Source organism: Dipodomys ordii, unplaced genomic scaffold (assembly GCF_000151885.1).
Source record: "Dipodomys ordii isolate 6190 unplaced genomic scaffold, Dord_2.0 Scaffold99, whole genome shotgun sequence".
NCBI lineage: Eukaryota > Metazoa > Chordata > Mammalia > Rodentia > Heteromyidae > Dipodomys > Dipodomys ordii.
Genome location: NW_012267315.1, coordinates 7,685,456 through 7,702,558, shown reverse-complemented (window position 1 = coordinate 7,702,558; position 17,103 = coordinate 7,685,456). Strand labels below are relative to the sequence as shown.

The 17,103-nt window shown below is 42.6% G+C and overlaps 1 protein-coding gene and 1 pseudogene across 1 annotated transcript in view; both read right to left on the bottom strand.

The window, feature by feature from the left end:
* Dzank1 (double zinc ribbon and ankyrin repeat domains 1) overlaps positions 1-17,103 on the bottom strand; it is an 81,998-nt gene that overhangs the window by 21,295 nt on the left and 43,600 nt on the right. Inside the window, 9 exon segments of the mRNA XM_013027048.1 lie at positions 2,236-2,363; positions 2,754-2,834; positions 6,500-6,600; positions 7,068-7,164; positions 8,208-8,282; positions 9,128-9,231; positions 12,434-12,635; positions 15,431-15,595; positions 16,758-16,869. Of these exon segments, the coding sequence (XP_012882502.1) occupies positions 2,236-2,363; positions 2,754-2,834; positions 6,500-6,600; positions 7,068-7,164; positions 8,208-8,282; positions 9,128-9,231; positions 12,434-12,635; positions 15,431-15,595; positions 16,758-16,869 (1,065 nt within the window).
* On the bottom strand, positions 14,834-15,359 carry LOC105993689 (annotated as a pseudogene).

Genomic DNA, 17,103 nt, shown 5'->3' with positions numbered 1-17,103 from the left:
GGGATGGGAAGGGGAAACAAAGCAGCAGGCTACAATGCTTGATAAGAAATGTACTCATTATCTTGCCCATGTAATTGTAACCCATCTGTACAGTATTTCCACAATAATAAAAAAAAAGAATCTCTGGGACTTTCCTGCCTAGACTGGCTTCAAATCTCAAACCTTTATCCTTACACCTTAGTCTCCTGTGTGGTTAAGATTGCAGGCATGAGCCACCAGTGCCTGGTCCAATCTTTTTTTTTTTTTTTGTCAGTTGTGGGGCTTGAACTCTGGGCCTGGGTGCTGTCCCTGAGCTCTTCAGATCTCAGCCTCCTAAGTAGCTAGGATTATAGGCATGAGGCATTTGAAATCAGTTTTTTCGGTTGGTCATGGGGCTTGTACTCTGGGCTTGGGCACTGTCTCTCAGCTCTTCAGCTCAAGACTACCACTCTACCTCTTGAGCCACAGTGCCACTTCTGGTTTTCTGGTGGTTAATTGGAGATAAGAGTTTCAAGAACTTTCCTTGCCTGGGCTGGCTTTGAACTGTGATCCTCAGATCTCAGCCTCCTGAGCAGCTAAGATTAGAGGCTTGAGCCACCAGCATCTACCTTTCTTTCTTTCTTTTTTTTAAAAATAATATGAGAACCCGGTAAGAATCTATTTTGGACTTCATTTAACAAATGCTAATAAACACTATTTTAGCAAATTTCCTGAAAAAGGTTTGAAATAAATTGGACACAGTGTCAACTTTGTAAAAGGTGAAAGATTTATGCAATCTGAAGACAAACCCAAGAGTACAATGTCAACTTTGGATCAGGTCTCTTGGATATTGTCTATATGGATCATTCTTCAGGCATGAAGCTCTTTATTTTCGGTGCCAGTCCTGGGGCTTGAACTCAGAGCCTGTGTGCTATCCCTGAGCTTCTTTTTCCCCACAAAGCTAGTACCCTACCACTTTGAGCTACAACTCTACTTCCAGCTTTGGGGTGATTATCTGGAGATTAGTCTCATGAATTTTCCTACCTGGGTTAACTTTGAATCCAGATCATCATTTCATGTCCTTACCCAGGCTTTATTTTTCTCTGTAGCATGTAGTTTCTGAAATTACTTATTCATTTCTTTCCTTCTTTACTGTCTCCTCCACTAAACTGGGAGCTCACCACTGTGAGTCTAGCAAGTAGAATGGACTAGCGGACTACCATATACTAGGAACTCAGTACCCACTTGTAAAATGAGAATGTCAATGGAATGAACAAACTGAAGGAAAGGTGTTGCCTCCAGGACTGAAAGCCACATACATCTCAGGTAAAAATGTCTGTGAACCTCTCCACTCAGTTATGGAAGGCTAATCCTCTTAATTAAAGCAACCTGAATTGTCCAGTTAATGAGATAGCTTTACATTTCCCAAAAGTTAACAAGAAAGAATCTTTTCACTGTGCAAAACTCTCAGCATCAAATCCTACCTAATGGTTTTAAGCTTTACGGTGCACATAATTTTAGCTACTTAAAAAGCCTATTTGGTAAGTAAACACAGTATTGGAGAAAGACCAAACAAAACCCATAATCTGTTCCATGTCAAGGGTTCATGTAGTGAACTCAGGGTGGCCTAGCCCCTTCAAGCTGGTGTCAGCATCCAGACAGCTGTGTAATGTTGTCTTTCTGCACTAACATCATGAGTGTGTTTCCATGGGAATATACTGGAGCCTCTCTTCCCTTAGGATTGATCTGCACAGTTCAGATGAAAAAGACTGCTGGAGGGCTGGGAAGTTGGCTCAGTGGTAGAGCGTTTGCCTTGCATGCCTGAGGCCCTGGGTTCGATTCCTCAGCACCACATAAGCAAAAAGAAAAAAAAATCCGGAAGTGGCACTGTGGCTCAAGTGGTAGAGCGCTAGCCTTGAGCTGAAGAGCTGAGGGACAGCGCCTAGCCCAGAGTTCAGGCCCCATGACCGGACCTCAAAAAAAAAGAAAAAGAAAAAGACTGCTGGATACTCCATGTCTTAGTGATTTGTTGGCCTTATATCACCATTTATAAAAGATGAAATTAGGCAACTCAACAGACCATTCTTAAAATTCTGTTTTACCCTGTCCTGGCAAACGTGTCTTTAATCCTCTTACTTAGGTTCAAATAGATTTAAGTGGCTCTAAGTGGTTCTTACTGAACAGGGTGTGGGTGCTGATTGATTCTGTTGCAACAGACCCTAGAGCTTTATCTGCTTATGACAGGATAGCGAGTGGACCTGTTAGCGTTTCACTTACGGTCCCCACTGCTGGTCGATGTCTGCTCCTCTCTGAGCGAGAACTGGAATGGCTTCATGGTGCTTATTCACAACAGCCACAGTAATAGCGGGCCGGCCTTCGTTATCACTGCAGTTGGGGTCTGCTCCCTGTGGGACATGGAAAGGGAGAAACAAACACACTACAAAATCCTGAACTCAGCGTTTTCTCACTGCCATCCTACTAAGTATAACAGGTGTTTTGTTAAAGAAATAGTGGAACTAAAGTTGACCTCAAGACCCAATTTGGACATAGCTGGGAAGACTTCCATCAGGCTTGGTTTGGAAAACAGGCTGAAGGTCAAATGGGGTCATGGACCAGGAGTTCTGTCCGGTCTCATGCATGTTACTTGGGCTCATATGCATTTGCCTATTATCATTGTTGTAAAAACTAGCAATAGTGAGTCTAAAGCTTTTGAATAGCCAATTATTCTCAAGCAGGTCAATCCACAGGCACCAGGTAGAATGACAGGCTGAACTAGGTAGAGAAGTCACACTCACTTCATCTAGCAGCTGTTCAAGCACAGAGACTCTTCCTTCTCCTGTAGGGCCAACTTCCTCCAGCAGGAGTCTGTTTTCAGGCTGCAGGATTACACAATGTGGTCATTCCCACTCCCTCTGAGTATCTGTACTATTTGCGTCCCAGGCCTCACACTCAAGCAATGCTCCCTTTTCGAGCTTAGCAGTAACATTCCCAGTTGAGTTCAAGCCACATGGATGGGGGAATCTGAGTGTGAGTGTATGTGTGTGTGTAAGAGAGAGAGACTGTGTGTGTACACACATACATAGTTTTTAACAACCAGTAGCGTAAACATTTTTATCTAATATTAAGGACACTGCACTGACATTAATTTGTATTATTAAGGGCAGAAGTGCAATGAGAAACCTCACAAAAGCAAAGAAACTCCACACTACTTTTATTAGAAGAAAAGCAGCCAGATGAATTTATTTTTTTCTTTGTGTGTGTGTGTGTGTGTGTGTGTGCACAGTAGTAGGCAATTGAGCCCAGAGTCACACACACACACACACACACACACATGACAGGTGCTCTATCACCGAATTACACTGCAGCTTTTCTTTAAAATAATTTTTTGAGACAGAGTCTTGCTAGGTTGCCCAGGCTCGCCTTGTGGTCCTGCCTTAGCCTCCCAAGTGTTATGGGGATGCACCACAGCTTCCAGCTACTCTGCATGGTTTATAAACTCTTCAACTTTATATAAAACCATCAGGGAAATGGGTGAATTAATTGTTTAGAAAAAAAACACAGCTTTCATGTATCATCAGAAATCAGAAGAATCTTTAATATTTTCAAAATGCTATAAAATGCATTTTATATATGAAGAAGACTGAAGGAAATAAGCCAATACATATTTCTGTCTAGGTCCCATGGATGATTATGGGTGGTCATCTTGTATGTGAAGTGGAAATAAAACCCACGTCTTGTCTGGTAGTAGTAGCTCATGCCTATAGTTCTAGCTATTTGGCAAGCTGAGATATGGAGGATCAGGGTTCAAAGCCACCCTGGAGAGTTTGTGAGACTCCATCTCCAAAATGACCAGCAAAAAAAAAAAGCTGAGCTAGAGATATGTCTCCTGTGGTAGAGTGCCATCTGAGCAAGCAAATTAAGGTTCAGGCAAATAAAACAAAGAACAAAAACAAACACTTCTCCCTGGGACTCTAAGCCTTTCAGAAGATGCTGGGCCCAGGCTGTCACCTTCACCTCTCCACCCCCATCTCTCTGCTGAGTACTTTCGAGCAGGGTTCTCTAATCAATAAACCCTCAGGGGGTATCTGGAGAGATATTTATGTTTATACTAAATTCTAGTCCTTAAGGAAAAATGCACTAGAATATTAGCCTTAAGAGGCATGAGAGACTTGGTCATTTTTCACTTTTTTTTCAAACACTTAGAAACATGTTTGGGATATGTGTGCTCAAAAGTTAACACTGTATTAATGAATGGGTGTTACTGTGTTTCTCATACTTAGCCCTTAAAAGCAGATGAGAGAGTAGAGGTATACAGCAGTGGGACATCAGGTCACTTACAGAGGAGGGTAGAATCTCTGAAGTTGTAGACTGTTAAGTTTGGATAACTCTAATACTTCTCTAACACTCATTTCAATATTTCAAATGGGGAGGTGGAGAGTACAAGGAATCATAAGCAACTGGATTTTAAAGAATTTTGAAGTCTTTGTCCAAATGACCAGGGTTGACTACATGCAAAGCATATATTGGGAAAACCAAAACAAAGTCCTGTCTTTGGAGAAATTTCAGTGTAAGCGAGGCGGCCAATGAGTGCATTGTTGAGGAAGTTCAAGAGTCTGGGGGAAGCAAGGATGGAGAAATGGCACCACATGTGCCCATCTCCATGTGGGGCTAGGCTCAGGCTTTGGGGCTTATTGCTAATCACAGCTGGATTCTGTGGTGCAGCCAAAAAGAGCCAATCAAAAGGCAAAGTGGAACCAGTGGTTCACATCTGTAATCCTAGCTACTCAGGAGGCTGAGATCTGAGGATCACGGTTCAACGCCAGTCTGGGTAGAGAAGTCCATGAGATGCTTATCTCCAATAAACTACTCAGAAAAAGCCAGAAGTGGTGCTGTGGCTCAAGTGGTAGAGTGCTAGCATTGAGTAAAAGAAGCCCAGGGACAGAGCCCAGGCCTAGAGTTCAAGCCCTAGGACCGGCAATAAAAGAAAAAAGAAAGAAAAAAAAAAGCAAAGTTGAGGATACTATAGTCGATCAGTCTTTTTCTCCAGAGTTCCCTTTGGAATTAAACAAACTAAAAAAAATGGGGGGGGGAATGGGAGGGCAGGGATGGTAAGGGGAAACAAAGGAGGAGGCAACAATGCTGGATAAGAAATGTATTCCATGGAAGTGGCGCTGTGGCTCAAGTGGTAGAGTGCTCGCCTTGAGCTGAAGAGCTGAGGGACAGTGCCCAAGCCCAGAGTTCAAGCCCCATGACCAACTAAAAAAATAAAAAAAAACAGAAATGTATTCCTAGGCTGGGAAGGTGGCTCAGTGGTAGAGCGCTTGCCTTACATGCATGAGGCCCTGGGTTCGATTTCTCAGCACCAAATAAGCAAAAAGAAAAAAGCCGGAAGTGGTGCTGTGACTCAAGTGGTAGAGTGCTAGCCTTGAGCTGAAGAGCTGAGGGACAGTGCCCAGGCCCAGAGTTCAGGCCCACGACCGAACCCAAAAAAAAATGTATTCCTTACCTTGCTCATGTAATTGTAATCCCTCTGTATGGTATTTTCACAATAAAAAACTTATTAATAAAAAAAATGCTAGCCATAAGAAACCCTGACAGAGTCCCTATCATTTTGAGGAATTCCAGTAAGATGATAGTAGACAAAATCTGACAGGAAAAGGAAAGCAATTCCAGCTGCACAAACAGGTCTATGTGGTTTCAAGTGGAGCCCTGCAGAAGCTGAAAGTTAATTAGTAAGGAAAGCAGATGTTGGCTGCAGATTGAGCCCAGGTGTATGTTATTGTTAGGAGCTGACATAGCTGTTTCCTCTCCCCTTCTATCTCATATGAAAATGGCAGAAGATTGCACTCTTAAACTGTGACAACTGCTTTCTTGAATGCACCTGATTTGTCCAATAAATACTTCTACTAGGAGAAGGGCACAGCTCAGATCTCCACAACAGAAAGAGGGGTGGGTGTGGAGGGCAAGGGAGGAAAGACAGTGGAGGGCAGGGGAGGAAAGATGGTCCCACTAAGGACTGAAATACACAAAAGCACATCACATTCCCAACATCTTCCCAATTAGAGAAAGGACCTTCTTCACTGACCTTACAGGAGACCCTAACACTTTCTCCCATCCCCTTCCCAATAGCTCCAGGGAAACTAGTCTCACAAACTAGCCTACACATGGACTTCAACCCACATACTCACGTTGGGTTCCCATGTCATGCATTGGTTTTACTCTTTTTTTTTTTTTGGTGCCAATCCTGGGGCTTGAACTCAGGGCCTTGGCACTGTCCCTGAGCTCCTCTTCCTCAAGGCTACCACTCTACCACTTGAACCATGGCAACACTCCCCCTTTTCCGTGTATGTGGTACTGTGGAATCAAGCCTAGGGCTTCAGGCATGGTAGGCAAGCACTCTACTACTAGACCACATTCCCAGCCCTATGCTGTTATTTTTCAAAGAGCAGGAAATAAGGAAGTGTTAATGAAGTATTCTGTTCAAAAGTGTCAAAATAAACATTAAAATAACAGAACTATAGAGACTAAGAAATATACATACTACAAGCTGTTCTTTCCTTTTGTGAAATTTCTTGGTCTTGGGATTCCTCATCCGCTTGACCCTTTCCGAGGTGTCTGATGTACACTGGCTGTAGTCACTCACTGAAACGACAAAGAGTTGTAGACCAAAATGACCACCCCCTCTCCACTCCCTTCATGTAAGATGCCACTTCTACTGTCATGCCCCTCAAAAGTCAGAAAGATAAAATGGATTGTATACAAATTTCCATCTCAGTAAACCTGGCAAGAGTGACCCCTGAAGCCACCCTACCCCCCCTGTCTAGGAAACAGAGGATGAGTAGAAGGGAAAGAAATAGAAGAGACTTCAGTTTGGGAGCTGAAAATAATATATACCCCTCACCCTACCTCCAAAAAATGAATCTCCAAACCCTATGAAGGACTTCAAAAGTCTCACTGTGATTTCAGAAAAGGAAGATAAATAAAATGGCTGAAACATAACAGTAATCTTTGTGATGGGGCTGTAAATTTTTATGTGAGTCCCTGCCATACTTGCCAAAACACTGTGCTCCTGGTCATTGTTGTAATGTCCCCAGGAAAGAATGACTCACCCAGGCTGGACCTGCTGCCGTACAGCCCATTACCGCCCTCAGCAACACCGCTCAGAAAGTGGTCGCTGAGATCCACAGCTTTGTTCAGATACAGGTTCTGGCCAATGCAAAAATTCAGGTACCAGGAATGAGGAGGCTTCTGTGTCCCGACAGAAAGAATGATCTACCTTGCTAACCTGCTTCTATTTGTTAGCGCTTGCTCCCTTTACCCAGAGAGTTGAGCCTGTGTAAAGCCAAGACATCCTTCTATACCCTTCCTCACTTTCCCTCCCAGGCTGTCATCCATTTTTGCCTCTTAATCAACCTCAGTGGGACCTACCTGTTCTCCATCACTATCTCCTCTCATCAGACCCCTGTTCTCACACAGGGACTATTTCAATACATCCCAACAGCCTTTTTTTTTTACCAGTCAGGGTTAAAAGTAAATGTGTCCTTCCCCCATAGAAATGCCTTAAGCATCTTGGGGACTGTGGAAGTATGATGGGAGGCTTAAGGCTGCTGGTTGATTCCTGATTCTGTCACTTACTAGTTTAGTGTCCTTGGAAGAAGCAAGTTACTTCTCTGAACGTATTTCCTCACTTAGAAAGTTGAAATACTATGTGTACTTCAAAGGGACATAATAAATGTTAGTTCTCTCCTTTTCTTTGCCTTCCTTTCCTGTTTTTTCAGTCCAGTAATTATCCTTTTGCCTATTCTGACTTGTCCAAGGCTACTGATATGGGTCAGTTAATATCTATTAATGCATTTATGGCTCTGGGGTAATGCCCTAGTCCTTATATAAAAGGAGTCTTGGTTACAAAGCTTAGTTTAAAAAGCAAATGGTCAAACGTGTATATATGTCATTCTTGCTCCAAGTCAGTTATATAAAGATATGTCACAAGACTTAAATGAGTATGAATAAGCCAGACAACGACACGACTTCGCACTGGTGATAATTCCTGCTCTTAACTATATCTTTCTATATCTAAAAGCTGACTTCTCTGAGATTAAACTCAAGTATTTATGTGATTTTATGAAATTGTTGCCTACCATCAATATTTAGAACTTCTTTTCTATAGATTACACAGAAGCATTCCTATAAATTATATGCTACGATATACTAATTCAAAAAGTTAATATTAATTCTAAAGGTTTACTTACCTTGTTAGAGACTTGAATATAATTCAGCCTGATGCTAACTTCACAGCCATCCTCATGGACAGTAGCAGAGATGAGCTTTTAAAGGAATTTCAAAAGGAAATCTTAACTGTGGGTGTGGGACTCTAGGCTTACTGCCTTGAGCAATGATCTAGAAATTTCAAGGTGTCAAATTTAAGTTCAATCAGATATGTTTGAACACAAAATAATTTAATGAAAGAAAAACTGAAGTACAAAAACGAGATATGAGTAGAAAACAGAGAGTAAAATGGTAGATCTAAATCCTGGTATATCAATAATTGCATTAATTATAAATAAATACTTTAAAGGGCACAGATTTTTAGACTGTACCCTTTGATTAAAGGAAGAAAGCAAGATCCAAATTTATACTTGCTTCAAGAGGCACACTTTAGTTAAACCATATGATTGGATGTGATCACCTTGGAAAAGGTACTGTGTTGGTTGGGGGGATGCAGTATAGAGCCCTGGTGATTAAAATAATTCACAGTTGAGAAGATTTCTCTGTAAGTAGCAGAAAAAATTAGATTAAAACAGGGGGCAGGAAATGTTTTTGTGAAATGTTACAATAATTTTAGGTCCTAAGAGCCATAAATTCTGTATTATGAATACTTAACATTGCATTGTAGCATAAAGTAGCCACAGATAACATGTAAAAGAATGCATGTAAGTCTGATCCAATAAAGCTTTATTTTAAAATTGAGTAACAAGCCATATTTATTCCACATGTCATAGTTTGCAGACCTGTGGATTAGCTTATTAGTATTTTTTAAATCCCAATATCGTTTATTAAAGGAAATTGTGAGAAGTTCTTGAAAATGAGGCACTGTGATAGTTTAAGGCAAAACCTTGAAGGAAGCCTGATTACCAAGGACATTCTAAAGGAGAAATTTCATCTTACCCACCTTTCCCATCCTGGGTTCAGCGATCAAGGCCCGGAATTCAGGGTTGTTCTGAGCGTAAGATCTGAGGTGAGCAGAGATGTGATCCAACTGTTTCCTCCAGTATCCTAAAAAAAAAAAATAGAGAAATCCAGCTATATGGATATTTCTTCTGAGACTAAGGACATGTGGAATATACATTCTCAGTGAATTTTTTTTTGGCTGGTCATGGGGCCTGAACTCTGGGCTTGGGCTCTGTCCTTAGCTCTTCAGCTCAAGGCTAGCACTCTACCACTTGAGCCATAGCACCACTTCCGGCTTTTTTCTGCTTATGTGGTGCTTAGGAATCGAACCCAGGGCTTCATGCATGCAAGGCAAGCACTATACCACTGAGTACCTTCCCAGCCCAAGTTATTTTCATCATGATCATTTTCCCTATGAACATCAGTGGTACATGAATAAATTTCATTCCCTTGCTGGCTTCAGAAAACAGATGATTGTTCATGGCATATTACAAAATTTCAAAAGAATATCTTTTGATTGTCACACATGAAGACAAAGTCATATAAAATAGGTTTCTTTTCAGTTTCTTTTATGAACCTCTCTGCTGATTTTCATAGTGCTTCCACTAGTTTGCATCCTCATGAAAGGTGAATTCTGAGAGTTCCTTTCTCCCTGCATCTTCACCAGCATTTATTTATTTATTTGAACTCAGGACCTGAGCAATGTCCTGGAGTTTCTTTTGCTCAAGGCAAGTTACTCTACCACTTTAGCCACTTCCAGTTTTCCGGTGGTTTGTTGGAGATAAGAGTTTTACAGGGCTGGGAAAGTGGCTCAGTGGTACAGTGCTTTCCTTGCATTCAGGAGGCCCTGGGTTCGACTCATCAGTACCACATAAGCAGAAAAAGCTGGAAGTGGTGCCGTGGCTCAAGTGGTAGAGCACTAGCCTTGAGCTGAAGAGCTGGGGGACAGCACCCAGGACCCACGACCAATGACAAAAAAAAAAGAGTTTCACAGACTTTCCTGCCTGGGCTGGCTTTGAACTGTGATCCTCAGTTCTCAGCCTCCTGAGTAGCTAGGATTACAGGCATGAGCCACTGGCGCCTGGCCTCCTTCTCTCTTTTTCTTTTCTTTTCTTTTCCTCTCTCTCTCTGTCTTTCTTTCTGTTGATTGTAGGGTTTGAACTTAGGCACTCCACCACTTGGAGTCACAGATCCACTTCTAGTTTTTGAGTGGTTAATTGGAGACAAGCATCTCACAGGGACTTTTCTGCCCAGGCTGGCTTTGAACTGCGATCCTCAGATCTCAGCCTTCATTGGCACCTAACAGTTGTTTCTTTTGATGTGCAAAACCTTTTTGATTTGATATAGTCCTGTTAGTCAATTCTTGCTCTTATTTGCTGGGCAACTGAGTCTTATTCAGAACATAATGACCTGGACCTATATCTTCCAGAGTTTCCCCTAGAGTTTCATATCTTTTATTTAAATATTTGATTTAGAGTTGATTCTATGCAGGATGACAGGGATCTTATTTCAGTTTCCTATATGTAGATAATCTATTTTTTCCAGTACCATTTTTGAAGAGGCTGTCTTTTCCCCAATGTATGATTTTGTGGTTCATTAAAAAAATTAGTTGTAGCTGTACAATTTGATTCCTAGGTAGTCTCTGTAGTATAATTTGAAGCACTGTATTGTAATGCCTCCAGCCTTGCTATTTTAGTTCAGGATTATTTTTGTTATTTGGGGTCTTTTATGCTCCCACTTGGATTTTTATTTATTTATTTTTTGGGCGGTCCGGTCATGGGGCCTGAACACTGGGCCTGGGCGCTGTCCCTCAGCTCTTCAGCTCAAGGCTAGCACTCTACCACTTGAACCACAGCGTCACTTCCGGCTTTTTTCTTTTTGCTTATGTGGTGCTGAGGAATCAAACCCAGGTCCTCAGGCATGCAAGGCAAGCGCTCTACCACTGAGCCACCTTCCCAGCCCCCTTGAAGTGGCTTTTTTTTTTTTTTATCATCCTGGTTCAATCTTGGTAGGTCAAATTATCGAGAAATTTGTCCCGTTCTTCTATACTTTTCCATTTGAAATAGACTATGACAAGATCCTAAGAGGCCAGCCACAAGAACTGCAGAGTATGAAATAGCTGGAATCAGCAAATCCATGGACAGACAGTACATTAGTGGTTGCTGGGCACTCAGAGAGGGAATGTAGACAGTAGCTACCCGAAGAGCATGGGGTTTACATTTGGGATATCGAATTGTACATTTTAAAATAGTAAATTGGTAATTTTATGTTATCTAAATTTCACCCCAATAAAAATGTGATAATAGGTGGATGTGGTATCACACCTCTGTAATTCCAGCTACTGAGGAGCCAAAGATCAGGAGGGATGTGGTTCAGGGACAGCCCACATAAAAATTTAGAGACAAGCTGGGTGCTGGTGGCACATGCTTGTAATCCTAGTTCTCAGGAAGATGAGATCTGAGGATCACAGTTTGAAGCCAGCCTGGGAAGGAACGTCTGTGTGACGCTTATCCCCTTAACTACCAAAAAGAAGCCAGAAGTGGAGCTGTGGCTCAAGTAGTAGAGTGCTAGCCTTAAGCAAAAAGAAGCTCAGGGATAGTGCCTAGTCCTTGAGTTCAAGCCCCAAGATCAGTGCACACAGAAAATTTAGGTATAATGCCGGGTGCTGGTGGCTCATGCCTGTAATCCTAACTACACGGGAGGTGAGGTCTTAGGATCATGGTTCAAAGCCAGCCTGGGCAGGAAAGCCCGTGTGACTCTTATCTCCAATAAAACCACTAGAAAACCGGAGGTGGCATTGTGTCAAGCACTAGAGCGCTCACCTTGAGCTGAAGAGCTGAGGGATAGTGCCCAAGCCCAGAGTTAAGGCCCCACGACCGACCAAAAAACAAAAAAAAAAAAAAAGAAAGAAGAAAATTTAGGGATATCCCATCTCAAAAAACAAGTTAGGTATGGTAAAACATGTGTGTCAACTCATCTGTAAAATAATTAAAGCAAAAGGGGGACAGTGTGGCTCAAATTGTAAAGCATCTACTTCTGAGTGAAAGGCTTAGTTAAAAATAAAGTAATAATGTCAGATGACAATAGTGATGAAGACTTACAATGTGTTTACACAATTGAAGGAATCCATGCATGCATGGATTATTAATCAGAATAACCCCTTCTAATTTGATTGATGAACTAAATAGCAGGGCACTGAGTCCAAATCACTACTAATCATACAGGGAAACTACTTCAAAAAATCAAGGAACTTCAAGAGAAAAGATGAGATGCTCTTCCAGAAAAAGGATGTTTTCTGTCCCCTCACCTCTTCCTGGGCTGATGGCTGTGATGAAGGGTTTGTGGTCATTCATCTTCTCCAGCCTCTGTTTGTGAGAAGCCATTTCCAGTTCCTTCTGTGCAAGCAGCTTGCCAGATGGGTAGAACAGGCCAGCAGTTTGTGTGCCCATATTCTTCCTGGTCCCATCATGAGATATGGGGACATTTAGAGATTGCCAGGCAGGTCGAGGCTATCAACAAGGCAGAAAACATTTTAAAATGAGAATATGAAGGAATTAATCTTCCAGTTCCCTCTTACTCATTGAAAACAATTTTAGCTGGGCACTGGTGGCTCACACCTATAATCATAGCTGCTCAGGAGGCTGAAACCTGAGCATTGTGGTTCAAAGCCAGGCTGGATAGGAAAGTCCAGGAGACTCTTATATCCAATTAACTATCAGAAAACCAGAAATGGTGGTGTGGCTTAAAATGGTGACACATTAACCTTGAGCAGAAGAGCTCAGGGACAGCAAGCACCCAGGCCCCAAGTTCAAGCCTTATGACTGAGAAAAAAATTTAATCAGGGAAATGTATCTGTTAGCTCAATGAGCTTCATTCCCATAGCTTAACATGCTTCTTCTCCTTCCTATAGCTTAGCATGCTCCTTTCCTAGGCAACACTAGGACCATTTAGTAAAGGCATATCTCTGATACATTCTCCATATCTAAACACAGAAACCAAAAAAGTCAACATATAAGGTTGTGTAAGCTACATACTGCACAATGTCATTTCATTTAAGGAGCATTATTTACACAGTAAGCAATTATATCTGTATACTTATTTGGCTATAGAAGAAAATGTCAAAGAAGTTTCATACATTACAATCAATTTCCAACAGGTGGCAGTCAAGTGTTTTGAGAAAAGAACACCTTTGTCTCATTGACACAGCCTTACATAAAGGCTGGTGGCAGTCCCACAAGTATTCTCATCTTGGTTAAGAAAGCCATGGACTCGCTGGGCGCTGGTGGCTCACGCCTGTAATCCTAGCTACTCAGGAGGCTGAGATCTGAGGATCGCGGTTCAAAGCTAGCCGGGGCAGGAGAGACCGTGAAACTCCTATCTCCAATAAACCACCAGAAAACCAGAAGTGGCGCTGTAGCTCAAGTGGTAGAGCGCTCGCCTTGAGCTGAAGAGCTGAGGGACAGCACCCAGGCCCAGAGTTCAAGCCCCACGACCAACAACAACAACAAAAAAGAAAGCCATAGACTCTACAACTGTATGCCAAGTGCTGAGTACTTGCATTTTCTCGAGTAATTACCACTCTTCAATATCTTGTAATAGTGGGATAAGAAGAAACCTCTGACTTAGATAAACTCACAAAGCTAACAGGAAACTGGTTGACTATAAATGCTGGTGAAAATGACCACGTGAGATTTCTCTCACACACAGCTCAGATTTTTTTTTTCTGTCCATCATGGGGCTTGAACTCTGGGCCTGAGTGCTGTCCCTCAGCTCTTCAGCTCGAGGTGAGAGCTCTACCCCTTGAGCCACAGTGCCACTTCTGGTTTTCTAGTGGTTTATTGGAGATAAGTCTCATGGACTTTGCTGCCGGGCTGGCTTTGAACTGTGATCCTCAGATCTCAGCCTCCTGAGTAGCGAGGATTACAGGCACAAGCCATCGGAACCTGGCACAGCTCAGATATTGTCAATGGCAAAAACAATCTGACATACTTAGTGCAAATTGTCTAAATAGAACAGAGTAGGGAATAAAGTTCCCAGGAAGCTACAGGAAAAAAAAATCAAGAGAGGGGCTGGGAAGGTGGCTCAGTGGTAGAGCGCTTGCCTTGCATGCCTGAGGCCCTGGGTTCAATTCCTCAGCACCACATAAGCAAAACGAAAAAAGCCGGAAGTGGCGCTGTGGCTCAAATGGTAGAGTGCTAGCCATGAGCTGAAGAGCTGAGGGACAGCACCCAGGCCCAGAGTTCAGGCCCCATGACCGGACCCCCAAAAAAAAAAATCAAGAGAAGACCATTTTACCTACATATTAGAAGTTTATTTCTCCCTAGTGGCACTATGTCCATTACCTTGCCAATGCTTGCTATAACTTAGGCAACATTGGACAGGAGCCTATTTTAAGGTGTTGGATTATTCTGAAGAAATCATCCAAGTGTTTAAAACCTAAATTGATTGTGTTTACTTATCTGGTTGAAAGTCCATGTGAAAGGTAGAAGTCTGTTGGCTCTGTTCCCTGGATGGGCCCCCAGGGTAGTGAGCATAGATTCTTATTATATCCTATTCCCAGAAACCAATTCTTTCTTTTTGCAATTTAAGGATTTAATACCATTGTGCAAACAAGATTTTTAAAAGGCCAGTGGAAAGGGATCATGAATAACTGTATTTCCACAATTCCAGCTCCTTCCTACAACTATCTTCAGTTAGGCTGGCTGCATCAGTGTGCTGAGACTTTCTTCAGGATTTGGTTGACCTTGACCTCATTGAATTCCAAACAAAGAAATTCATATTCCTGTCCACCTTTCCCAAATTCCAGCTTTATTATGGCAACAGGGGTATGTATTTGTGCTGAGTGCCTCGTCTGAGACTTGCCATCAACTTTCCAGCCCAGGCCTCTAAGTCCATTGTCCCAACAGCTCTGGTTCTTAAGGTTCTCTTGGATTTTCATCTTGTGGCTCTTCTAAAACTTAGAAATGACAGCAGCTTGGTCAGATGTGATCCCACCCTGCTTTTTGGTTTGAGCAGTAAAAAAATGCCTCAAGCTGGTTGAAATCCTTCTCTGCAGATGCAATAGACTTAAAAATCCCCTTCACCTTGGCCAGAAAGGGGTGGAACTCCTCAGGTGGCACATCCGGATAGAACTGGCTCTGCAGCAGCTCCTCAGTGATGCCCAGGTGCCCGTGGAGGGCATCCTGAGCCAGGCTGCTCAGCAGCCCACTCAGCGGCTTGATGCTCTTCAAGCTTGCCCACTAGGCTTGGCGGAGGCCCCGCCCTCCAACCCAGAAACCAATTCTTACCACAGTGCAGGGCTCACCTCAGGGAAAGGGCCAGGTTCTCCAGCAACTAATGCCAGGCCACTGTCCAAGCTGAGTCTTATCCTAGACTTCACATAAATGCCACAGGAGCCACAGAACTGGGCAGACAGGTGATTGCTGGCCCCACATTTAGGGCAAACAGAGTGGCTAGCAGGAAGATTAAGCTAGAGGACAGAAAAATGTTTTAGAATACTATTAAGAGTTCTAATTTACCCACCTAAATTCATAGCCAACAAAATAACATGCTCCTACTTCTGACCCAGCAACCCATCTTTTAAAATTTTTCTGATGGAGGGACAAGCTCTTATGGAGTATATACTATGACATTTCTTGCAGTACTGTGTTTTAGAGGAAATAACTGGAAACAACCTAAGTGTCCAGCAATAGGGGATAGTCTAAATATACCATAGTATGAACATACAGACAATGGAATGTTATGAAGGGATTGGGAAGAATGAAAGCTTTACTAATGAGGTAGGTTGCTAGGCGGAAGGAACTGGAACAGGGTTCATCCTAAGCACCAGTTCATGCATAAGGGCACTGAACACCTGAGAAAAACATCTCAGAAACTGGGGGTGACTGAGATAGGGAGAGGAACTGTGGGGACTGAGATGAGAAGGGAGATAACACTTCACTCTAAGCCTTTTTAGTATTTGCACTGCAATAGTAACTCAGACAAATTATTAACCAATAAATCTGAGCCTTCTGCTTAAAAGGTCAGCAAAGTAGTCACTAAAAAAAATGCCAGCGGCCAGTAAGTAAGCAAATAGGTTTAATATTGAAGGAATGACAATCAAAATGTCACAGAGAGACATTCCCAATTATTTAAATTCTTAGATACAGAATCTTACAGGGCTATGGAAGAAGAGCCAGTGTCTTCCCTAGGCTGATGGTGATGTAGTAGTACAGAGTTTTGTTTGTTTGTTTTTGTTTTGTTTTGTGGTTGGTTTGTTTTTGCCAGTCCTGAGGCTTGAACTCTGAGCCTACACACTGTTCCTGAGTTTCTTTTGCTCAAAGCTACTGCTCTACCACTTGAGTCACGGTGCCACTTCCAGCTTTTGTTTCTTTGGTCATCGAGCTTGAATTCTGGGCCTGAGAGCTGTCTTTGACCTCTTCAGCTCAAGGCAAGCACACTACCACTTAAGCCACAGCACCACAGTTTTCTGGTGGTTTACTGGAGATAAGAGTCTCAAGGACTTTTGCTGCCCAGGCTGGCTTCAAACTGCAAGCCTCAGATCTCATCCTCCTGAGTAGCTAGGATGACAGGTGTGAGCCACTGGCACCTGGCTAAAGGTTTGGTTTTTAAGTATCACTGGAGCTCCACACCGGTGCCAGAAAGGATGCATCCCAGAGGTTCCAGCAACCTTACTGAGAACAGGAAATGATCTCTCCTTTCTAAGAAGGTGTGAGAAGGGCTTTATCTCCACTGTACATTGACAAGGGACAGATGGCATTTATAGGCAGGATCAATATCTGGATTCTCTAGGCTCCACCCAAACAAAAAAGGATTAAATCCATGAAACAATGTAGGGACTAAAACTATGATGCATTTAGCCAATTTATAAAAAGCAATTTAAATAACACCTACACCTGTAATCCTAGCTACTCAGGAGGCTGAGATCTGAGGATCATGGTTCAAAGCCAGCCCAGGCAGGAAAGTCTGTGAGACTCT